Source organism: Spermophilus citellus, assembly GCF_964194105.1.
Source record: "Spermophilus citellus genome assembly, chromosome: X".
NCBI classification, from domain to species: domain Eukaryota; kingdom Metazoa; phylum Chordata; class Mammalia; order Rodentia; family Sciuridae; genus Spermophilus; species Spermophilus citellus.
In genome coordinates this window covers 10,556,440-10,582,514 of record NC_138190.1, presented here as the reverse complement: position 1 = coordinate 10,582,514, position 26,075 = coordinate 10,556,440, and the positions used below count along the sequence as shown (strand labels likewise).

Here is a 26,075-nt window from a genome sequence, read left to right as displayed (position 1 = left end):
CTCTATTCAAAATAGATGATGATCAAATGTTAATTTTCTTTTTGGGGGGGATTGAGCTCAGGGGCACTCAACCACTGAGCCACATCCCCAGCCCTATTTTGTATTTTATTAGAGACAGGGTCTCACTGAGTTGCTAAGTACCTCGCTAAATTGCTGAGGCTGAACTCGTGATCCTCCTGCCTCCACCTCCTGAGCCACTGGGATTACAGGCATGCACCTGGCCTTAATTTTCTTTTTTTTTAAAAAAATTTTTTATTCACTGATAGACAGCATGCCTTTATTTTATTTGTTTATTTTTATGTGGTGCTGAGGATTGAATGCAGTGCCTCACACATGCTAGGCAAGCACTCTACCACTGAGCCCCAGCCCCAGTCTCAAATGTAAATTTTCTGTTGAAATAAAGGAATCATTAATTAAATGTCAATAAATGAATAAGTAAGAGAGAACATTTGAGCTATCTGGTGGGTGAGGGAGTAAACAGGATGTCTCTTAAGGGAGAGTATTAATTTTTATCTGAAAAATAACAGTAGGGTTTAATTGGAGTTTTTTGCTTTTTTAAATAGTGCCCCATATAGCATTTCTTTCTCCCTTCTTGATAATACAGAAAAGACAATGAAATATTCCAAAAGATACTAAAAAAAAAACAAAAAACAAAAACCTAGAGCTGGGGTTGTGACTCAGTGGTGGAGAACTTACCTGATATGTGTAAGGCACTGGGTTTGATTCTCAGCACTGCATATAAATAAATGAATAAAATAAAGGTCCTTAAATAAGTAAAAAAAAAAAAAAATAACAACGAAAACAACCCTAATGGAGTCAGCAGCAGATTGCAAAGTAGGACATTCCCATAAACATTCTAAAATTAAGAAATACCCTTTATAATAGCCTTATATTTTAGCTTCTTGAAGCTAAAATAGTACTTCTGCATCTTTGTGTTAAGATCCAAGACTGAAATTGAAACTTCAGCTGTCAAACAAGCCAAAAGCCCCAGAGCTCCAAATTCAAGAATGTAAAATGATTCAAAAACATCAATTTTAGAAAAAGACCCTGGTTTCACTGAGTTGTGATTGATCATAGTCAAGGTTAAGGCTAAGGTTAAGGAAAAAGATATCAAATTGTACCTTAGCATCTTTTAAAATTTGCTCTATGTGAAACACGTTTAATATATTGTTGAATAATATTATTTAACTTTAGTTTTATATATGTATACATGAGGTAAACAATCGGCATTCTAATCTGGATATCAGATGATAGTTGTGCCATTTGGATTGAATCATGGACCACAAAACAATGCCCCACCACAAAATGAGGTGCACTCGGGTAATTCAAATGACAGCATTAGCAATGTCTGGGAGCTTGTGAAAACATACAGATTTACAGGCTGCACTCGGGCCTGCTCTATCAGAATCTCTGGGGCTGTTCCTAGAAATCTGTGTTTAATAAACTCTCCATTTAAAAATTTAATTTAATTCTCATGCATGCTAAAGTTTGAGACCACTGACTTACAAAGGCAAATGTCCACATTTCTGCACCTGATAGTATATTTAATTATCATAATGACAACAGAAAGAAAAGAACAAGTATCTAACAAATAATTTTTCAATTCTACCCAATCCTGACACATGCTACACATGCTCTCCATATTGCAATATGAAAATGTACTTCTGCTACAGACTGGGAAGTGTTACAATAAAAGCAGCATAAAGGAAATTACTAATTTGACCTACATTTTAAGGAAATTTTTTATTTCCTATTTTACTCATTTCTAGATAATATGAACAGACAAACAGCATGCAGAATGCTATTAAGAACTAGCTAAATTACATTGGGACTTGCTACTTTTCTTCTGTTCAATATTTTTTAGTTGTAGATGGACACAATATCTTTGTTTTATTTATTCATTTTATATGGTGCTGAGGATCTAACCCAGTGCCTCACACATGCTAGGCAAGAGCTCTACCACTGAGCCCCAGTCCCAGCCCTGCTAATTTCCTTTTAAAGAATGAAAATGTTGGCCAATATTTACATTCATTCTCATCAGCACTTCTAATTTCTTCTTCAAGGCTTGTCTTTTTCCCGAAGTGGTTCGATGGAAGATAGGAGTTGCTGAAATGTGGGGCGCTTTTCTGGAAGCTAAATTAAAGAAATATCCAGTGTTTTAGATAGTGAAAGTTATAATTAAAAATTTTTAAAAGTCAAATATTTATACTTAAGTCCTATAGCTAATAACTTTTGAAATGTGAAAGCCATAGATATTTCTGGTAAGGAACAAGGCAAGGGGCCTGCTATATCCATCACTCTGAACATCATGTTGAAGATATTAGAATGTGAAAACACTTAAAGGCCTATAATCCCAATGGCTCAGGAGGCTGAGGTAGGAGAATTGCAAGTTCAAAGCCAGCCTCAGCAACTTAGTAAGGCCCTAAGCAATTCAGGGACACCCTGTCTCTAAATAAAATGTAAAAAAGAGCTAGGGATGTAGCTTTGTGGTTGAATACCCCTGGTTCAATCCCTAGTTAAAAAAAAAAACAAACAAACAAAAAAAAAAAAACTACAGCTTCATAAATTGAAAAGGGAAAATTATTATTTTTTCACATAGACATAATTGTGTGCCTGGAAAAAACCCAACAGGATCAATTATAGAACCAACTCAAGTGATAAAGGAATGTACCAGGAGAGCAGGATATAAAATTAAGATACAAAATCAATAACCTTCACATATACCTACAATGACCAGTTAAAAGATATCACAGAAAACTCTATTTCTTATTTTTTAATATTTTGTTTTAGTTGTAGTTGGACACAATACCTTTATTTTTTATTTACTTATTTTTATGTGGTGCTGAGGATCAAACCCAGCACTTCACACATGCTAGGTGAGCACTCTACTGCTGAGCCCCAACCCCAGCCCCTGAGAAAACTCGATTTCTAATAGCAACATCATCAAAATGAAATACTTAAAAATGTACTTCCCCTCCCCAATGAGGAAAGCTTTAAAACACTGCTGAAAAATACATACGTTCTAGAATGAGTCATGTCGGTATTATAAAGATGTCAAGTTTCTCAAATGAAATACAGTCTCCTAACAAATATGAAAGAGTTTGTTTCAAGCTAAACAAATTGATTCTTTGGTTCATAGATTGTTAAAATATGCAAAATGGCTAGGGAACTATAGAAAAAGGTGATTAATGTGGGGAGGGGTGGTGTGTTAGCCTACTCAGTATTAAAACATTGTCCAGTCTCTAGATATTTAAAACAATGTGGTGCTACCACATGAATGAGAGAACAAAGAACAGAAGAGGATGTCCTGAAATAAATCCAAATATATATATGTAAATTTAGAGTAACATTAGGGTGGCATTTCACTACAATTAAGGTGGTATCTCATCTCTGGAGATAAGATGGTCTTTTGATAAATAGTGCTTCCAATAACTGAATAAACATTTAAAACAATCCACTTGGAGCCATAATTCATACTATATAGCATAACAAACACAAACTAGATCAGAGACTTAAATAAAAAATAATGAAAAGTATTAGAGGAAAATCTGAGCGAATTCCATTATAATTTGGGTGTGGGAGAGCCTATATGACTATGACTTAATTTCCAGAAGCAATAAAAGCAAATATTGATATATTCAGCTATATTTAAAAAGATGTTTGCATGGCCAAAACAAACAAACAAACACACTTAAATCAAAACATAGCTGAAAAACTGAGAGGAAATATTTGAAAATACAGCTTATATCTCAGACAAAAATTAATATGCCTGATATTTAAAGAAATTATTAACACCTAATAGAAAAAAAAGGGAATTATAGGTCTCAGAAAGATATATAAATGAGGGTCTGGGGATAAGGCTCAAGTAGTAGCGCGCTCGCCTGGCATGCGTGAGACACTGGGTTCGATCCTCAGCACCACATAAAAATAAAATAAAGATATTGTGTCCACCTAAAGCTAAAAAAATAAATTTAAAAAAGAAAGATATAAAAATGACTCTTAAATATATGAAAAGAGGCTCAACCTCATTCATAATTAAAGATATACATATTAAAGCTATACTAAAATGCCATTTTTCATCATCAGATTAACAAAAATTTGAAAGCTGATAACGATCTCCATTGGTGACAGAAACAGATATTCACCTCCATTGCTAGCAGGGCAACCCCTGTGAAGAATAACGCATATGCTACTTCTTTGTAAGAAAAAAAGAGAAACATACAGCCATTTTTTGCACAAGGAATTCCCAGAAGGATAAATCAGAATCTAATGAAATATTTGAATGTTCTTTAATCTTTTTATGATTTGAAAGTTGCAAAGTAAAATATTAAAAAAGAGGGGGAACCCAAATTTCTAAACTCTACTCACCATATGCAGAATCTTTAACTGGGTATTGTCTCTGTGCAATCCTCTTCATAGATTCTGTCATAACTTATAGTTTCATGGGCCAACCATGAGAAGCAGGCAGTTCCTCCCTATTTAGGGCCCCTGTCTATCTGATGGGCCAGTCATATTCCCAGGAGCTAGAGTTAGGAGGCCTAGGAGGTGCCCAGCTTCGTCTGAAAAACCCTTTTCTGCTCTTCTTCTTCAGACAGGTGACAGCAGTAAGTCAGCCTGGTTGTGAGTGGTCTGACCCTTTAGTGCAGCCTGAGACTCTTGGACTGTAATTTTGGGGTAGGAAAGGGTAGGGGAAACTTACGTATTAGTCCAAGTGGCATAGGTTGGGGAACTACAAAGTGCCCAAGTTCTAGGAAAGCATTTAAGGCTATGTGATAAAATATTGTTATAGGATATAATCACTCAGTAGTTGCAAGCCTCCTAACATCTCTGTGCTCCACTGTAAAATAGTACTTTCCTCAAAGGATTATTGTATGGATTGGGTAAATTACTATCGAGTCCTTAGAACAGTACCTGGTATATAGTCAGCACTTTCTGTTTGTTATTATTATTGCACATATAATTGCAAAGCAGCCATGCACCAAGCACTATGTTTGGAGCAGTGGTGACGCGCTCAGCAACTCAGTGAGACCCTGTCTCTAAATAAAACACAAAATAGGGCTGGGGATGTGGCTCAGTATTGAATGCCCCTGTGTTCAATCCCCAGTACCCCAAAAAAAATTCTAAAAAAAATTTATAAAGTTCATAGTATAGTGCTGGACACAAGTCTTTCAGTAAATTGTCAGCACCTGAACTGACAGTTTGTTTAGATCTCAACCGTTTGAAGACCGAAGCCAGGGGCCATTTCCACCTCTTCTCTATCTAGCAAGTGCTTTCCCTGAAAAAATTTTGTCCTAGTGGTGATACAGCAACCACCCTGGATGCACTCGGGACCCCTTCTAGCTTACTCGTGGGTGTACTTGCCTCATGCCAGCAGCTGTACATGATCTGGTAGATGGTGTCCGACGCCAGTTGTGGCTGGTAGAGCCTATGGCCCTGGGAGACCTTCACAACCACCTGGGAGTTGTCATACAAGTCATAGGGCTGCTTCCCCAGGCTGAACACCTCCCACATCAGGATCCCTGCACCACACCCAAGGGGTGGTCAACAGACAAAAACAAAACAAGACCAAAAAAACAAAGAGTCAACATGAGAAGGCACAGAGTGTGAATTAGCTTCACATCCAGGTACAGAAGGCCATAATCAGAGCCAGGGATCCCTGGGAGTGAGTCCTAGGGAAAAGGGCAGGCATGGAGGGTGGGACTGTGCCTTCATTTCTGGAGCCCAAGGTCTCTTCCTCCATCCCATGAGATCAGTCTAACTGTGCTTGTTGGAAAAAGATTGAATGGCAACGGCAGTGCAGAGGAGGCCACTTGGGGCCAAGGTTCTTAGGCCTTTCCAGGCAGGCAGCTGGGGCCTCATTCTGCTCACAGTGACAACAACCTGTTTAGGGAGCCCCGGCCCCAACCTTTATGAGTAATCAATTGAAGTCCTCACCCTCTCTTTCTCTGCTTTGATGGTTATGTGCAACAACTTCATTGCACGAATTACCTTTCAGAGGAATTAAAGATAAAATCAGCCAAGCACAGTGGCACACACCTGTAATCCCAGCGGCTCAGGAGGCTGAGGCAGGAGAATCATGAGTTCAAAGCCAGCCTCAGCAACTAAGCAAGGCCCTAAGCAACTCAGGGAGACCCTGTCTCTAAATAAAATACAAAATAGGGCTGGGGATGTGACTCAGTGGTTGAGTGCCCCCTAGTTCAATCCCTGATACCAAAACAATTAAAAAAGATAAAATCATTGATGATGTTCCCCTTCTCTTGCCACTGCCTTTCCCTTCAGCATTTTTGTGTTCAATTTCAGGGTGTTCACAATCCTTCAGGGCATGTGGACTCCACATTAAGAAACTGAGTTCTGGTCATGATGGCCAAGAGGGTGGCATTTGAAATCAGTCAGAACTTTTTTTTTTTTTTTTTTTATACCAGGGATTAAACCCAGGGGTCCTTAACCACTGAGCAACATCCCCAAACCTTTTTATTTTTTATTTTGAGACAGAGTCTTATTAAGTAACTTAGGGCCTTGCTAATTGCTGAGGCTGGTCTTGAACTTGCTATCCTACCGCCTCAGCCTCCAGAGCCACTGGGATTAAAGGAGTGAGCCACCATCATCCGGCTCTGTCAGAACTTTTAAGCCAAGTTCTGCCACTTATAGGCTGGGTAGATTCCTTAGTTGCTCCCAGCCTCAGTTTCCCTGCGTATAAAAGAGTATTTATACCACATGTACTTGCCATGAAGATTCAGTAGGACATGGCATGCAGCATACTTGAAAGTCTTCCAGGACATTTTAAGTGCTGTCTGAATAGTGCTGTTCTGTCTAAGGACAGAGAATTTCAACATTCTGCCAAATTCAAAACCTTGGAAAACCAGAAGAAAATTTTTCTAAAGCCATAACTGAGATACTAACTCTTTTTTTATTTCAAGGTTACAGATTTTTTTGGTAAGATATGTATAAATAAAGCAATCTTTTAAGTTGTTGTGACTCTTTTTTTGGTACCAGGAATTGAACCCAGGGGTGCTAAACCACTGAATCACATGCCCAGTGTGACTCCTCTTTAAAAAAGAAAAAAAAAAAACACATTCTAAAACAACTATCCAGGAGAGTGCTGCTCCCTCACAACCTTCTCTTTGGAAGTCTAAACATTTATTTCAAGGTTAACATCACTGCTAAAAAAATCAGTGGGGCTTCTCTTTGGGAACTGCTTTCAGAGGCCCTGATTCATTTTGTATATCCACACTGGGGAAAAAAATGAAGAAGGGATTATTGTTTGTAAGCAGCCAGGAAATATCTAGAGCCAAGTTTTATTGCAAAAAGTGAATACTCAGGCTGGATAGGCTGAGTTTTGGCCAAAACCAAGTTAAAACTATTAAATGATAGTGCTGATTTTTAAGATATCATTCATTAGACATATCAACTGATGTGTGGACATTTAAACTAATTTTGACAACAAGGTACAAAATTTAATCAATACAAAAATGACATTAACTATTCAGCAAAATGCTAGCTTCATGATTTTTCTTTTCTGTGTATATTGGATTTTTTTTTCCAATGAATAATGCCAAATATCCAAAGGGAAGAGTTATTTTTAAAAATGTTGTCACATACCCAACAACTTAGGAGGCTAAGGCAGGAGGATTGTGAATTCAAGAATGGCCTCAGCAACTTAGCAAGGCCCTAGGCAACTTAGCAAGACCTTGTCTCAAAATAAAAAATAAAAATTGGGCTGGGGACATGGCTCAGTGCTTGAGCACCCTGGGTTCAATTCCCAGTACCCCCCCCCCAAAAGAAAACCTGTGTCTCATAGAAAAATAAATGACTAATGAAATGTTTCTTTTGGGGGACCATCTTGCAAGTGTTAAGCAGTAAGTCAAATTGCACTTATGAACTAAGACAGGCATGAAATAGGTCTGTCATATTTAATATGTTTTATAATTTTATGATAATTTAGATTACTTATCCTGGACCCCATCTGACAGTGATTGAAAACAGTGCTGACATTCTCATCACATTAAAAAAAAAAAACTCAAAATTTATAGAGTCACAAGAATTGATTCCCTTTCCTAATTACCTTTACCAGTTTTTTTTTTTTTTTTTCAGTGCTAGGAATTGAAGCCAGGTCCTTGAACATTCCAGGCAAACACTCTACCACTAAATTTTAATTTAGATATTTTAATAAAATAGGATTTAACAAAATTCTTATGTAAAGGGCTGCCTAATAAACATTTTAAGCTTTGTGAGTCATGTGGCCTCTGTGGCAACTACTCTCCTCTGCTGTTGTAGCATAAAATCAGTCACAGACAATGTGGAATTAAATGACCATGGCTGTGTACCAATAAAACTTTATTTATAGGTGGGCATAGTGGTACACACCTGAAATCCCAGTGGTTTAGGAAGCTGAGGCAAGAGGATTGTGAGTTCAAGGCCAGCCTCAACAATTTAGCAAGGCCCTAAGCAACTTAGTGACACCCTGTCTGTAAATAAAAATATTTTTTAAAAAGGTCTGGGGAAGTGGCTCAGTGGTTAAGTGCCCCTGGATTCAATCTCTGGTACAACAATAACAACAACCAAAAAACCCTTTATTTACAGAAATAGGTCACCTGTTTTTTTCCTGCCCCCAATCTAAACTATGAATTTTAACAAGGAAAGGAGACTACTTGAAATGAGGACTGAACTTGCTCTTGTTTGGGTCTTGATGTCCTCCAAAGACCATATGTCAAAGGCTTGGTCCCCAGGTTGATGCTATTGGGAGGTGTGGACACTTTAAAAGGTGGGGCTTAGTGGAAGGTCTTTAGGTTCTTGGGAGTGTGCCCTTAAAGGGGCTAGTGGGTCCCCTGCTCCTCCTCTTCTTCTCTTTTTTTTTCCTTAATTTTTTTATTAGTTATTGATGGATATTTATTTATTTATTTGCTTATATGTGTTGCTGAGAATCGAACCCAGTGCCTCTCACATGACAGGCAAGTGCTCTACCACTGAGCCATAACTCTAGCCCCTATTCTTCTCTTTTTTTGCTTCCTGGCTATGAGGTGAGCAGCTTTGCTCCACCATGTGCTGCCTCACCACAGGCCCAAAAGCAATGAAGCCAATTGATCATGGACTAGAACCTCCAAGACTGTGAGCCAAAACAAACCTATCCTCTTTATAAGTTGATTATGTGAGATATATGTTATAGTGGTGAAAAGCTAATACCAAGCTGAAGAAAGTGCTGAGTCATGTCTGATGCTTCCATTAGGGATGCCCAAAGAATTGGTCTATTCAGAAGGGAATAGTTATCAGTTACTTTCATACAGAAAATGACTCCATCTTAAGTCTTTCAACTTTCTGATTTTAAGCAAACTCAGATTTAGTTTTTAATGACTCCTTTAAAAAATGTTTGAAATCTTCATTGGAAGAGTTTTTATCCCCTTTGACTTTATGAAAAAAATGTAAGGAGGATGTAAATTATGCGATGTGCACAGGACATCCTAACACCCGACCTAAGAAGGTAAGTCATCTTCTTCAATTTCTTGCTTGTCTCAAGCCATATGTATAATTTTGTAAAATGGCCTCTTTAAAATGGATGTTGTTGCGCTTGTGGTTTCCTGTTGTGGAAGCCAGCTTTTGAAACAGGGCCAGGTCCTGTGTGGCCACTTCCTTACCGAATGCCCATACGTCTGACTTGCTGCTGTATTTGAAGTAGTGAAACACCTCTGGGGCTGACCACTTGACTGGAAACTTTGTTCCTACTGAGCTCACATACTGGTCATCAAGAACATACCTAGGGGGAAACATCAACACAGACATTAAGTACATGGTGATGCAAAATGGGAAGACCTCTGTTATGGTATAGATGTGGTATCCCCCAAGAGCTCACATGTGAGACAATATAAGAAGGTTCAGAGGAGAAATGATCTGATTGTGAGAGCCTTAACCCAATCCGTGAATTGATGCCTGATGGGATTAACTGAGTGGTGACTGGAGGCAGGTGGGGTGTGGCTGGAGGAGGTGGGGCATTGGGGGCATGGCTATAGGGTATATATCTTGTATCTGGAGAGTGGCGTCTTGCTCTCTGCTTCCTGATCATCATGTGAGCTGCTTCCCTCTGCCACACTCTTCCGCCATGATGTTCTCCCCCAAGGAATGGAGCCTGCTGTCTATGCATTGAGACCTCTGAAACTGTGAGTCCATAAACAAACTTTTTCTCCTTTATAATTGTTCTGGTTGGATCTTTTAGTTGCAGCTGCAAAAAAGCTGACTAAAACAACCTCTGCTGGCCACTATTGCCTGTGTGGTGGAATAGGCTGGTGAAGGGCATCCAGAATCTTAGCTGAATGCCCTGGTTTTCTGGATCTTTTGCTTTCCTTTCCATGTGTCAGTTTAATTAAAGGCTTCTCATGATTTGCAAATATTTAGAAAATGTAACTTTGAAAATAGCAAAACATGAATGAAAAGTGGTAAATAGGGGAAAACACAAAAAATAGACAAATGAAAAAAATCACTCAGAATCCCACCCTGAAGATGACTGTGATTCTCTCTCTCAAGGTATATTTTTGCTTGTATTTTCTGATCTTTTTTCTGGTATTACATATTGAACTCAGGAGAGCTTAACCACTGAGCCACATCCCCAGCCCTTTTTATTTTTTATTTTGAAACAGAGTCTCACTGAGTTGTTTAGGGCCTTGCTAAATTGCTGAAATAGTCGGGAGGACTTGGGGTAGACTCTATTTTTTACTTTACATACTAATGCTATATTTCTTATAATATATGCATATTATTTATATAATTAGCAGAAGGAATACCATGTATTTGCTCACAAAAAAAAAAAAAAACCCTAATACAGGGACTGAGGCTGTGGCTCAGTGGCAGAACACTTGGCTAGCATGTGTGAGGCGCTGGGTTCGCTTCTCAGCACTACATATAAATAAATGAATAAAATAAAGGTCCATACATCTAAAAAACTTTAAAAAAACAAAAAGAAACCCTAGTACACAAACAAAATAAATCAACTAGACAAAATCAGAGAATGAAAATTTCAGAAGTCAAAAAATTGAATATAATTGATAAGAATGCTACACAGCAAAATATGTTAGAAATCTCTACTGTAATATCAAACATCAGGAAAAAAAAAGCTGATTATTGGCTTACCTTGTCATTCCAAAATCAGAGACTTTCACAGACAGGTCACTGTCCACCAGGCAGTTCCGAGCAGCCTTTGGAGGAAAAACAAATCTCTGAGTGATAAAAGTGCCCAAGAATTTCCTGATATCAGAATCACTTTTTTTCTGCTGCAGCGGAATTCTAGGCAAAATCTAATATTGCCTATAATAACCTCAAATGCTTTTTTGTGGGGGTACTGGGGTTGAACTCAGGGGCACTCGACCCCTGAGCCACATCGCCAGCCCTTTTTTGTATTTTATTTAGAGATAGGGTCTCACTGAGTTGCTTCATGCTTTGCTGTTCCTGAGGCTGGCTTTGAACTTATGATCCTCCTGCCTCAGCCTCCTGAGCCACTGGGATTACAGGCGTGCACCACTATACCAGGCTCCAAATACTTTGAAGTTGTCTTTTTTTCTCCTTGCAATTTTCAGTTTTTTCCAAAATACAAATGTGTTTCCCATAAGAATTTTCACCCAGCACTGATTCTTGTCAAACAATATGAAAGTATATATTTAACACACAACATTAGCTTACCAAGGAGAGAGGAAAAATTTCTAGGTGCTCTTTCTACCACTGGATACTGAACTTTAACAAATATTTTGAAGTCATATAAACACTGCACCAGTGACTTATAGAATGAATACACTGGCCTGATGGGCATGGCATGTTTGTATGCACCACAAGAACATCTCTAAAAATAGACCTCAGGTAATGCCACCCACAATGCTCTCCATTCCATTCCCATCCCAACCCAAGGATCCACAAATTTCATTTCCTTTTTTTTTTTTTTTTATATCAGGGATTGAACCCAGGGGTGCTTAACCACTGAGCTACATTCCCAGCCCTTTTCATTTTTTATTTTGAGACAGGGTCTCATTAAGTTCTAAGTTGCCTTGGGCCTTAGTAAGTTGCTGAGGTTGGCCTCCAACTTGCAATCCTACTGCCTCAGTCTCCCAAGTTGCCTGGATTATAGGCGTGCACCAACATGCTCAGCTCTAAAGTCATGATTTTTATTACAAAAGTGTTATGTGCTTATACAAGTTACAAGTAAGCAAAGTAAAAGAGAGGATGCCCCTCCTCGCTATCCTTCCGAGTGGCCCATCCCTGGAGGTGGACACTTCCTTTCCATTCTTCAAGCTTCCAGTGGCTTAGCTTACCAAGTCCCGGTGTATGAATTGGTGACTCTCCAAGAAAGCCATGCCTTCACAGACATCATAGCACATTTCTAAGAGCTGGGAGGGTTCTAGTCCTTTTCCATGACTCTTCAGATAATTGAGCAAACAGCCGTTAGTTATATATTCAGTCACTATGTATATGGGATATTTCTTTGAACACACTCCATAGAATTTAACCAGCTTGGGATGGTTGAGTTTCCTGGAAAGAACAGATTTTCAAAGTTCAGTGCTCTACTCCATTTTCCAGATGCCCTGAAAAAGAAGGATTGTCAGTACAAAGTTTAAATATGCTTTTAATCTGAAATAGGCTAGGATTTGCAATTTCAATTATCTTTGACAAAACCCCTACTATAATATTGTTTTCATACCCTGATACTTGGTTCCTCCAAAGTAGAGGGATCAGTTGCACTGGTTTGCCTAGGACTGAGGGGTTTCTGAGATACAGAACTTTCAGTGGTACGTCCAGGAAAGTCCCAGGTAAACCTGGAGGATTGGTTACCTTATAAAGTCTGATTCACCATGTTGACAAGAAGAGGATGAATTATGTACATCACACACACACACACACACACACACACACGAGTGATGAGATGTGTTGCTAAGAACTGAGGATTATGCTTGGAATCTAGATTCATTAGGAAGGAAATCTTCATTTATCAGGAAAGAAAAATAGTAGGGTGAGAAGGGATTTTTACCAGACTGTATTGAAGGTATCAAGAAGGAAAAGGATATTGGTGATAGCGCATTACTTTACAGTGTCGTCTTAGTCCTGGGTAGTAGCACCACTCTCTCCCTCATCCCACCATGCACCTCCTCAAGGGTCAGAAAGGCCACAGTGTGAAGGAGACCTTCCTGCACAGCCTGTATATCCCTTTCTTAGCCACTCTTGGGGTGCCGGGACTCTGGACCCCCCTGTCCATATAGTCCTGAGGCTTCTTCCAGAACACTCCTTGGGTCTATCCCTTCAAGGGCGAACCTTGCTACCTCTAGTTAAGATCAGTAGCTAATAGATGGTTGTTTCTGGAGACAGGAGGGAGCCTGGGCTGAATGCTGTCTGCTTGAATTACCTGTGGATGGGAGGAGAAAGGGCAAGGGTGGAGTTTGGAGGACCAAAGGCTGGTCACACTGTAGAGTCAGAATTCTGAATTCAAATCAGGTTGTTCAAACTCTTATGATGTGTCAAAGTAATAGTAACAGCACAAACTGTTATTTAAGTTTGTTAGCTCAACTTGTAACTTCTAAATATTTCTATGACATGAGAACACTTGCTCAGGCCTTGCATATATTAGGGACAGGCTCATGAGTACTAATGCCCTCCTGTGATGAAAGCCAAAATGTCATTCCTTAGGAGAAACTTACATCATGGTCTGGGCCTCCTGAAAGAATTCATCTTCTGACATGGAGCCCTCCTTGATCATCTTAACGGCAACGTCATACTGTCCCTTCCACTTGCCCAGCTGGACCACACCAAACTGGCCACTTCCCAGCTCCTTCAACAGGGTGATCTCTTCTCTTTTCAGTTCCCAGATTCCTAAGAAGGCAAGACAGACACTCTTGAGGATGAGTACAGAAGGCTTTGGGACCAACAGCTTCCTAAGTGATTTCCTCCTTAGTGAGATTTTTATATTGACATATGAAGAACAACAAAACTTGCCCTTTTTGTACTTCGAGACAGAGTCTTATTAAGTTGCTTAAGGCCTCACTAAATTGCTGAGGCTGGCTTTGAACTCTTCATTCTCCTGCCTCAGCATCCTGAGCTGCTGGGATTACAGGTAAACACCACCACACCTGGCCAAAACTTTTAAATTTAAGTCAGTAACTCAAAAAAAAATCTTTAGTGATGTGGTCTTATGACACACATAACACTGTTCAGGAAAACACTGTTCTTAAAGCAGCTGCAATTACCAATAAGAAAGTTTAATCTTAGTAGCTCAGGAGGCTAAGGCAGGAGGATCAAAAGTTCAAGGTCAGCCTCTGCAATTCAGTCAGACCCTGTCTTAAAATAAAAAGGGCTGGGGATGTGCCTCAGCAGCTAAGCACCCCTGGGTTCAATCCCCAGTATCAAAAAAAAAAAAAAAAAAAAAAAAGACCTAGAGTAAAATACTACCAACCAGAAGCATCTTGGAGAAATCAGTGTCAAAATGTGTTTGATGCCCTTAGGTTGGTAAAATATTGTTAAATTTTGTTAATGAAACTGTAGTCTAGGTGGATGTTATTATCCAAAACACTAAGGTGGGCTGGGGATATGGCTCAAGCGGTAGCGCCCTCGCCTGGCATGCGTGCGACCCGGGTTCGATCCTCAGCACCACATACCAACAAAGATGTTGTGTCCGCCGAGAACTAAAAATAAATATTAAAAAAAATTCTCTCTCTCTCTCTCTCTCTCTCTCTCTCTCTCTCTCTCCTCTCTCACTCTCTCTTAAAAAAATAAATAAATAAACAAAACACTAAGGTGAGGGCTAGCTCCATGGAACGGGCCCAGAAGCTAGGTAAAAGGACAAGCAATGGGGTGCTAGAGAATAATGGTAGGATCAAATAAGAGGAAAAATTTGATAATCTTTTGGGTATTGCTGGGGAGAGTACAGATTTCAGTTGGGTGGATAGAATGAAAAGAAATGACTCAAGGGGCTGAAGCTGTGGCTCAGCAGTAGCACACTCACCTGGCATGTGTGAGGCACTGGGTTCAAGTCTCAGAATCGCATATAAATAAATAAATAAATGAATGAATGAATGAATAAATAAATAAATGTCTATCAACAACTTAAAAAGAAGAAGAAGAAGAAATCTCAATCTCCAGAGCTGAAGCCCTCCCTGGAACAATCTGAACAGGACCTTCCTTCCTGTCTTCCGTCATTTTTCCAGTTAGTTAACTATTTATGCTTCAACCAAAAATGGTGGGAAATGAAGTTTAAGAGCCAAAAGGTGTATCCGTACCACTTCCCAGGGACACAGAGACTGGGACCTTGTTGGCCTTGGTTGACACAGGGTGGCGGAGCCTTGTAATCATGCCTGCAATGAAATAGCATCATATCATTGCACATATCATATCACTTCACATAGCGTTAGTTTATAATTATTCTCTCTCCAGAGTAGTTGAGATGCGGAAAGAGAATCTGTTCTGACTATGTTCATCTTGTAATTGTATTAATTTGCTTGACCTGACTAGGTTAAATCCAAAACAAAAAAGAGTAAATCGCTTAATGTGATTTTTAAAAAATCTGTCGAAATTAGTAGCTTGATGGAATCTTTCACTTTAAAATTTTTTCTATTTTTATTTTGCTGTCTCCTTATAGTCCTACACTTAAATATGTGTACAAACAGCACATTCATTTGGCAAACATTTCAATGATATGGAAGGGTATACATTAAAAAAATAAACCACCTTTTTTTAAAAAAAATTAAACCTATTACCAAATTAAGCCTGCTACTAAATTTACATAGCATTATGGTAAAGCTTGGTTAAAATCATTATAATTTTTACAGTGCTTTGAAAGAACCCATTCAAAAATGTAAACAATTCTTCTTTCAAATTTGGGGTGTTTTCCAAGTTCATTTTTCTTCCTTTTTCTGGGCATTTGTTGTTGTTGTTTTTTATTTATTGGGTTTTTTTTTTTTTTTTTTGGTACTGGGGATTGAACTCAGGGGCACTCAACCACTGAGCCACATCCTCAGCCCTATTTTGTATTTTCTTTAGAGACAGGGTCTCACTGAGTTGCTTAGGGCCTCATTTTTGCAGAGGCTGGCTTTGAACTCGCAATTCTCCTGCCTTAGCCTCCCAAGTCACTGGGATTACAGGCATGTACCACCACACCCAGCTTATCTACCACATTTTCTTTATCCACTCATCTGTGAATCATACAATACATTAATAGAAAACTTAAGAAAGTGAGACTTAAAAAAAAACTCTAAATAAACATTTTAATCTCTTCTTCCTATCCCCTATAAAGTTTCTTGTGTATCCTAAAGGTGGAATCATTCATTTAAAGATGTCTGTTTACATAATACCTTTCTCAAAAGATACTTTTGAGGTACTACAAGTTGAAATAAGAAATTTGGATAAAAGAAAATTGCAAATAATAACCAAAATTAAAGCTAGAAGTAATCTTCTAGCTTTAATTTTAATCATGTAACCAAGTCAGATACAGCAACACAAATCCAATGCTGAGCCCATGGTTTATTTTTATGCACTTATAGTTGGAAATTTCCTAGTCACTATCCTTAAGTGGTACTATTCTAGAAAACAGAGGGGATACACACACACATACACACACACACACACACACACACACACACACACATTCCATCTTATTTATATTTAATCTCCAGTCCATTAGGCAAAATTATAAATGAATAATAGTACCCAATGTTGGGGAAGATGAGAGAGAAATTGTTAGTGGGATTTTACATTCCTGAAAAGCATTCAACAATTTCCAAGCTTTAAATATTCTTAGCCTTTGTCTTGTAAATTCCACTTCTAGGAATTGGCTATAGAAGTAGTCAACTAAGAGTATGACACCTCCGTGCAATGAAATATCCATTGGAATGTGCAAATATAGGACATGATCCAACTGGTAATCAATAGAGGGCTATGTGAATAAAAGTATAGGGTAACTCTACAATAGAATTCTATGAAGCTGTTAAATAGAACAAAATAAGCTACATGTGTTTACAAAGAAAGACATAGTGAAGAATGAATACAAGCTTAATACATGGAAAATGATCTTATATCTGTAAAAATGCAATGTTTATACATATGATTTATATTTATGATCAATAAAAGTGTTTGTAAGCATTTAAAAACATCTGCCATAATTGAAACTAATTTGTTCATGGGGATTATCTATGATGCGTATTTCCTTAATATTTGAATTTTAAAATCAACTTACTACCATAGGAAGGAACAAAAACCAACGAATATTTTTATAAACAGAATTTATCCTTCTAAGTCACTCAAATCACTCAACTTTATTCTTTTTTTTTGGGGGGGGGGGGCAGTACCAGAGATTGAACTCAGGGGCACTCAACCACTGAGCCACATCCCCAGACCAGTTTTGTATTTTATTAGAGACAGAGTCTCACTGAGTTGTTTAGCGCCTCGCCAAGTTGCTGAGGCTGGCTTTGAACTCACGATCCTCCTGCCTCAGCCTCCTGAGCTGCTGGGATTACAGGCATGCACCACTACACACGACCCTCAACTTTATTCTTGACGGCATTATGGCATGTATCCTGTTATACTTCAAGAAGTGTAAGTGAAAGATAGTAGGCAAAGGGTTGCATTTTCCCCTACATTCTTGGTTCCTTATATAATTAAGAGTATTAGGAGGATCAGTAGTATCCAAGAAAATTGATATTTAACCACAAGGATCCATACAAGATAAATTACCTGCTGAATTGTGTTGATGATAATGAATAAGCTTTGGTATGGAATCAAAACAGTAGTTTTCTGCCAGGTATAATTTATTTTCAGCATTTGTATGCACATGGTAATGTTTGACAGTTCCTTTTTTATCACTAGTAAGGAAAAAAGATTGTTACAACACTTCAAACAAACAATTGAGGCTTGATTAAATGGTGGTTAAATAATTATTTTGGATGCATTTGCAAATTTTGGAGAGGAAGTCAGGGTGGGTTTCTCAGTCCTGACATCTGGTGTTTTTCCAAAGGTATCCATGACAGTAATTATGGAAGAGGGCTGCTCTCTGAACTCAATGTATCCTTTGTACACATACAAAATTCATGACTAATTAAATTCCAACTTTCCAGACTGTTCTTCCCATAGTAAATATAAAAATAGAATATTTCTTTGATCATTAAGAGCCTTGCAGTTCTTTAGGGTCATTTCTGAGCATAAATTCTCTTTCAGGATAATAATAGAAATGAAAATCCGGGAGACAAAGATGATTAGGTTGTGGATCTTCTCACCCCAGAGCATGGATGGGAGATTATTTTGGGAGTAAGGCACATAGGATGGAGTGGGTGGAGATGTCCTTTAATTCCTCATATAAACTAATACCTTTTCTTTTTTATATATATATTTATTCTGCTCTGATGGACTGAAGGGAGGAAAGACTAAAAGTCATCCTTATCCAACAAGCCCTGATTCTTTTTTGTTGTTATTAATTTTTAGTTGTAGGCAGATACAATACCTTTATTTTATTTATATGTGGTGCTGAGGATTGAACCGAGTGCCCAATGCTTACGAGGCAAGTGCTCTACCACTGAGCTACAATCCCAGTACCTTTTCTATATAAAACATGTTTTTCTTTTTCTCTCCTTTTAGAAATCATAGATAATTGATGCACATTGATTTAGGCTAATCAGGAATAATATGATTGTCTTAGATTTTAGAGTATGGCATTGTGGTCAAGTACCAGGTTGTTAATCTGGTTCTAATACTTGCTAGCTACTTCCTCTAGTTGTTGTCTAGTGTTGGATGAGGTTGTGTGTGTGTGTGTGTGTGTGTGTGTGTGTGTGTGTGTGTGTATGACCCACAAGAAGCAGTTAATGAGTCATTGCTCCTTTTTGTTGCAAGTGGCTAATCTGGTCTTGGTGTCAGTGTGAAATTCCCTCAAGTGCACTGACAAGGTTTCATAAAGGAAGGCTTCTATATTCATGGATCATGATTATTTTCATTTGATTTCTTATCTATTAGCTAATTTGTCTACCTGGCCCCCTTCAAAAATGAATCTGGAGTTCAGAAGCTTGATTAGGAGAACATCTGATATTAGATTTGGCCCAAACTGCCAGGCCAGAGGGCCACAGAGGTCACTCAGTGAACACAGTCTTCTCCCACTTCTAACTAGCTGCATTGGTTTTAGTTGACATCTGTGTGCATCCTAGTATAGGAGCTACACTGCGGATATGACTTCTGGCATTGGAAAACGCCATGTGGTCACTCAGGATACACCCTATTATCTCAATTGGACATAAGCACTCTGTAAAAAAAAATTCTCAAAATACTTTTTATCACTTTATTATCATAAATACACAGGTAAGCACTGTGGAGTAGAGCACCTAGGAAAAGCACCGAGGCCAATGGTCATTCAATTCAGCTGTTAAAAAAGGATCCCACACATGGGTTGGGGTTGTGGCTCAGAGGTAGAGCGCTTACCTAGCATTCATGAGGCACTGGATTCCATCCTCATTAGAAAAGCTTACTTAAAACTGAACACCGGGGTAGCTTTCCCAGCTCAGCAGGTGGCTAGGGCTGAGAGTGTGGGGCTGCCATTGTGTATTTTTTTCTTTCTAAGCTTAGGCCTGACCTAAAGGCAATCACCCATGAACCTCTTTTTTTTTAATTGGTTCTTTTTAGTTATACATGACAATGTAATTTATTTTGACATAATTATAGACACATGAAATATAATTTGTTCTAATTCAGTCACCACCTCTGAGTCTTTTAATAAATATTTACTGAGGCATGTTGTTCTCTGGGCACTCTGCCATTGTCTAGGGTGGGAGGGAAGAGGTCACTCAGAAAACAGTCTCTTGAAAGTGGGGGTAAAAAGACAACAACAGGGCTGGGGTGGTGGCTCAGTGGTAGAGCGCTTGCACTCTATGTGAGGCATTGGGTTTGATTCTCAGCACCACATAAAAATAAACAAAATAAAGGTCCTTCTTCAACTAAAAAATATTTAAATAAAAAAAAAGACAACTACAAATGGTCACATTCAATAAAAATACTTTGACCCCAAATTTCAGAATTTATAGATGGTGTCTTACCTTAAAATGTGACAAAGTGATCAGCCTATTCAAACAACATATGCAGAAGGATAAGAGAAATAAATCTATATCATACTTACTTCACAGCCTTACTAAATAAGGACACCGTGTACATTCCCACCTGGCTGGAATTTCTAACCATAAATGCACCTTCTTTTCCCTGAAAAGGAAGGATTATTTTTATAGGGTTTTTTTTTTTTGTGTGTGTGTGTGTGTGTGTGTATGTGTGTGTGTGGTGCCTTGTGCATGCGAAGCAAGCACTCTACCAACTGAGCTACATCCCCAGCCTCCCCTTTATAGTTCTTGACAATGATTTTTCACAAAAGCAGTAGGAAAATAAATCTTTTAGATTCTCTTTAAGTGTCACTGAGGGTCCAGATTATCCAATAGTTAGCATAGAAGGGGTCCCCACAGTTTTACTTTCCTACTTTTCTCAATATCTTTTTTTTTTCCTTTTTCTGTACTGAGGTTGGAACCCAGGGCCTTGCACATGGTAGGCCAGTGTGATAATACTCAATATCCAGCCTACTCAATATCTTTTTTTTTTTTTTAAGACAAAGAGAGATGTAATAGGGAATACTTCTGAGCCACAGCCACAGCCCCCCCCACTCAATATCTTTAAAAATCTATTCGGTGTGTTTCAACTCTTTCTCTCCAGATAATTTTTAACTCTATCTGCTTTTTTTTCTTCATACTCATGCAAGCCTAATGTTTTTATGCTTACAAAATAAAATTTAGAAACACATATCACCATGTTATGTCCTTGGAAGGTTTTAGAAAACCAAAGAGGCATGCAGAATAAATCATTGTTAAAGTTTTACATCTGACTTGTCTTTCTCAATGACTTGTGCTAATTGTAAGCAGATCCAGATTCAGAAAAAGCAGATGATAAACTACAAATGTGACAAAGCACCAAGTGAAGTCATCAGATTCTCACAAGTACCTTTCAAAGAAATATTTGGTATGTTCACTATTTTATTAGGTTAAATTATATCAAAGTATCATTTTTATAGATAAAAGAGGTTGCTATTGGTAATTCCATATCAATTGGTGATAAAACCAGATAAATGTATTCCCTATTACATCTGCTGTAATAGGGAATTTAGATGCTAATGAGTGGTGACAGACCTGAAGTAAATGGTTACACTGATGGTCCTCAATAAATCATTTCTCTTGCGCTGGGTGTATAGCTCAGTGGTAGAGCACTTGCCTAGCATTCATAAGGCTCAGGGTCCTATCCTCTGTACTGCAAAAATCAGACAAAACAAAATAAATCATCTCTCTTATTCATGGTCCTGTGCAGTATCTTCCTACATTGACTTTGGGCAGGACATCAAGAAACATGACAATAGCAGCAACTTCATAAGTGCTTGCACTGTGTCCTGTTTTACCACTGCCGTTCTGTGAGGAGGCCCAGGTTAGGCACATGGAGAGGAGGAACTATGGTGCCTCAGTTGACCGCCTCAGCTGAATTCCACCCCCAGTCAATCCACCAATTAAAAGCAGTCACAAGAGTGAGCCTACGTAAAATGTGCATCTGGGCCAGCTGACTCAGAACTGTGAGGAATCAAAAATCTTGTTTCAAGCCACCAAAATTTGGGGTGGTTTATTGTGCAGCAATAGAAAATGGAAGAGAAAATATGGTTGGACATCAAGGGCCTGGTAACCCAAAGTCTGGACAACGAACACTATGATGAGTTGACTATATACTTAGCAATATTTCTATGAAAATTGGATTAACCTCTGGGCCCACTAATACAAAGAAATTTCTAGACTGAGAATGTAGCTCAGTGATAGAGTGTGTACTTAGATGCATGAGGCCTGGTGCAATAAGTAAATAAATAGTTTTTAAAAAGAGAAAGAGATTTTAGGGGCTATTTTAAAGAATACCACTTACCTTTTGTCTCAGTAACTGCTCAGATTGTGACCTGGAGATGTTACCTGCAAACCAACTGTAAGAGGAAAGGATTCCATATTTGAGAATTAATAATTTTTAAATTGCATCACTTGCATTCAATTTTTTAAAATAAAATGAGGCATTGGACCACATCAGGGGTTTTAAAACCTGACTCCTCAAAAGAATCACCAGAAGATATTTTCAAAAATATAGATCCTTGAAAAAAAATATATATAGATCCTTGAGACTCTACTACCCAATTCTGATTCTAGGGCAGAGCCTGAACATCTGAAGTTTTAAATGGGCTGGTGTTCAGGAACCTCTGGCTTCCTTCTAGGTGACCTGTGTTGTAAGTTATCCTTCATGTCACCATTTGGCAAGAGGGCCAGAGATTAGACCAATGAAGACTCTTCTAATATAACATTCAGAATTGCCAAGGATAAATGCTCTTGTCTTTCAACTCCATCATTTTCTTTTAATGATCTGAAAGAAACACACTATATATCATCTATGGTCAAAGCAAATGCTTTTTTAACATTTAAAAAAAAATTTCAGGATAGCTATAGATAAGCATCTAAGATTATATTAGGGCTGGTTTAGTGAGATGGAACTGAGAAAAAGATGATATAGGGAAGACAGGAGTAGTTCTTTTCTTTGAAAATAACCTTTAAATATCATCCTTTTTACTAAGTTAGCCAAGAACATCATGTCCTACATTGTATACAGAGCTCAACAGGCAAAGAGCTGTTTCTCATGTGGAGTCAACAATGTCTGTGGCCTTTGGCTTTGTACTAATAACAATGTACTAATAACAAACTGAGTAGAGTATGATGTGGGATGGGGTGTAGGTTTGAAGGATTGAGAGGACCCCCTGGCTACAGCAGGGTATCTGAGGCAGAAAGAAGTACGTGAGGAGGATGGGAGTGAATGGGAAGGGTTGTGTTGGTCCTTCTCAGTCTTGCATGTCTTAATATAAATTATGCTACCAGATGCTTTCCTGAGGGTAGATATGAGGGCAGAAAGTGGGGCTAAAAGAGAGCTGGAATGTGGGGAAGAGATCATACTGCAAAGGGATAGAGATTATAGCACATCTACCCTGGTGCGTCAGGCACACCCAGGACCAGGCTGGGTTAGAGTTTAGGAGGAAGAGTTCAAACAGTGACATATACTTTGTAAAAGCTCTTGCTTTCACGTGTAACCAATGAATCAATGACAACCCTCATATGAAAACAGAACTAGAAATATGCATAGTCTAGTGTCCACACAAAGTTTATAATTTGGGGCATAAAGTGTGTAAAAAATGCAATATGCTCTATTACTCCCATCTTTCCTTAACATCAATCTTTATTGTTTAGAGAACAATTATATGTTGCTATTTGTAGAATGCTAGAACCCTATTTTTTGGAGAGAACCTTAATGGCCACTTAAATCAATGAAACTCAATATAATTAGGATGGCTACACTTTCTTATTTGCCTAGAATAATCCAGTTTATGCCAGATGTTTAGTGAAATTTTTCTCTCTCTAAAGCATTTCAATTTTGGTACTAAATGATAAGGTCACCCTGATAATAGGAATCTCTCATCAGAAATGCTGCCATGTTCAAGTTCTCAGGATGCTGCTACCTTGTAAAATCACCGATTCAATGTTAATAAGGCCTGAAGAAAGGCCTTTCAGGGAAAAAAAAAGAACAGAAACATCATATGCTCTATTTATAAAGACCAAGTGAAATGAAGGGGAACACTGGATAATGACAAATCCAGTGAAAATGTGCAGCCAATTTAGAAAGCCTAGATTGGAGTAAATATCATCATTGATAATAACCTAGCTCATTGCCACCTGTCATTTAGAACCCACATGAGCTTACCCATGTAAACACAGCCTCCTGAGAAAGTCTGAGCCATCTGTTTTAATGCCTTTGAGGAATCAAATAGAAACATCTATGCCTAAGCTTAGAGGAGCACAGAAGATTTTCAATACTCACTCATAATCATCCAGGTTTTCTTCTTCTTCAGATGAACTTGACTCAGGGAACCCCCTTAACAAGAGTCAAGGAACAACATGAATGAAAAAAATCATCATGAAACAATCAAAGTGCCAGTAATACAATATTAGACCCCACTCTTTTTCAATCCACATAAATAAAATCTAGACTGTTAAGGATTCATTTTTGCACTAAGGAAGGTATCAGCAAAGTGAAGAGACAGTCACTCAAAAGTTGGGCTTATGCTCAGTTTAGTGATAAAAGGGCTCTTTAGTGCAGAAAGCCCCCTAGGAATATAGATGTCTTTCATTCTCTCCTTTTTTTTTTTTTGGTACCAGAGATTGAACTCAGAGGCACTTGACCCCTGAGCCATATCCCAAGCCCTTATTTTGTATTTTATTTAGAGACAGGATTTCACTGAGTTGCTTAGCACCTTGCTAAGTTGCTGAGGCTGGCTTTGAACTCACAATCCTCCTATCTCAGCCTTCTGATATAGGTCAGATGGTAGAGTGCTTGCCTCACAGGCACAAGGCCTTGGGTTCAATCCCCACCACAGAAAAAAAAAAAAATTCTCTCCTTTTTAAACTATAGTTATTAGTAAAAATTAATTGTACAAATTCAAATGCATGGGTTTCATTGTGATATTTCCATATAACATGCTTTGATTTTTTTCAAAATAGTGGGCTCATGAAATACATCCCCTTCAGGGGATAATATGAAGTTAAAAACAATTTGGGCTGCGTATTGAGCTATTCTTAGGGAAAAGTAAATCAATTCCAGGTTGGTTTCTCCTCCTGCTAGAGATGCCTGAATCAGCTAGATTAATGTTCATGCTAACACCAGAGTATGTCATGAAGATTGGCTAGGAGAAATCAGTGTGAGAACTGTAACCCACAAACCATGGATTCAGACCCACTTAAGGGTTCAGAGAGACAAACTACATGGACATTTCTGGTTTATCTTCACCTTATACGTAAAGCCTAGTTGCAAAATCATTGCAAATTTGGTTAGCTTTCCTACAAATGGAAGCCAATCCTGGATATAAATTAATATCTACATTTGATTTACCATGATATCTTTGAGGTGCTGTGATTTACAATATTTCTTTCCATCTGATAACTGCATGCAACATCTTCACTGCTGCAAGAGATGTTTCATAAGTTTATAAATTTATGCATACTTATACATCTTAAATGACAAAAGTAATTCTGTTCAAATATGATTTAGCTTTACTTGACATTTAGACCCACACATTTCATTTGGTTTGGAAATTTAAGCTAACTAATTACTTTCCCAGTGGTCTTTTCAGGGACTTCAATAAGAAGTAGTAGCTTGGCAATGTGCCTATATAATAATGGCTTATAATGACCCCAAATAATAACAAACCTGGATTAATAAATCATTTGACCTAGGTTTGCTCTGATTTTCTTATGGATATGTAAGCATTCTGTCACTTATATATTTAAAATAAGCTATTCTCCTCTTTGTTGTCATGATTATAATCAAAAGTCTTCAAAATGCTAAACTATGAACTCTATGTGGACATAAATGGATAAACAGGATTTTCATCCTCTACCACCCATCATTTTATCTCTTCAATTTGGGTGTTAAGAGACTGAGGAAGTGCCTTCCTCCCAAAGCCCCAACACTGTTTTATCTGGAATGTAGGACCTATTTCCTGTTTGCTTTCATAGACCAGGCTCTTTTTCAAAACCACACTTCATTGGCAAGGAAATGCTCTTCTGGCTCCATCTCAAAGAATGTCTAGAGAAAGCCCTTAAACACTGCAATGCCTCCCTCCCACCTTCCCACAGAACCTGGCCCACCAGAATGACCTTTCAGCTTTAACTCTTCATAAGAAAAGTCTTTATTTAAAAAGGCTAGGCAGGGCTGGGGTTGTGGCTCAGTAGTAGAGTGCTCGCCTAGCACCCATGAGGCACTGGGTTCAATCCTCAGCACCACATAAAAATGAAATAAAGATATTGTGTGTCCACCTACAACTAAAAAATAAATATAAATAAAAAATATAAAGGGTAAGCAATTTATGTAGCCTTCTTGTTTTGAAGAGTTTGTGTAGAGTAGCAATCAATAGTACATCACTTTGGTTTATCCATATAAAAGAGTACTTTATAGACATTAAAAATAATCAGGTAGATTTCACAACAATGTGA

The 26,075-nt window shown here is 38.2% G+C and overlaps 1 protein-coding gene across 2 annotated transcripts in view; it reads right to left on the bottom strand.

The window, feature by feature from the left end:
* The window catches only part of BMX (BMX non-receptor tyrosine kinase), a 48,668-nt gene that overhangs the window by 1,545 nt on the left and 21,048 nt on the right, over positions 1–26,075 (bottom strand). For both annotated transcript variants that reach the window (XM_081277982.1, XM_081277983.1), the window contains 12 exons: positions 24,973–25,044; positions 23,905–23,958; positions 21,922–21,976; positions 20,105–20,184; positions 17,686–17,813; positions 15,237–15,311; positions 13,662–13,833; positions 12,285–12,501; positions 11,116–11,180; positions 9,630–9,748; positions 5,362–5,519; positions 2,027–2,133 (listed from right to left, as the gene is read on the bottom strand). In XM_081277982.1, coding sequence (XP_081134108.1) covers positions 2,059–2,133; positions 5,362–5,519; positions 9,630–9,748; positions 11,116–11,180; positions 12,285–12,501; positions 13,662–13,833; positions 15,237–15,311; positions 17,686–17,813; positions 20,105–20,184; positions 21,922–21,976; positions 23,905–23,958; positions 24,973–25,044 — 1,270 coding nt within the window. In that variant the 3' untranslated portion in view covers positions 2,027–2,058. The remainder of the gene's footprint in view (positions 1–2,026; positions 2,134–5,361; positions 5,520–9,629; positions 9,749–11,115; positions 11,181–12,284; positions 12,502–13,661; positions 13,834–15,236; positions 15,312–17,685; positions 17,814–20,104; positions 20,185–21,921; positions 21,977–23,904; positions 23,959–24,972; positions 25,045–26,075) is intronic.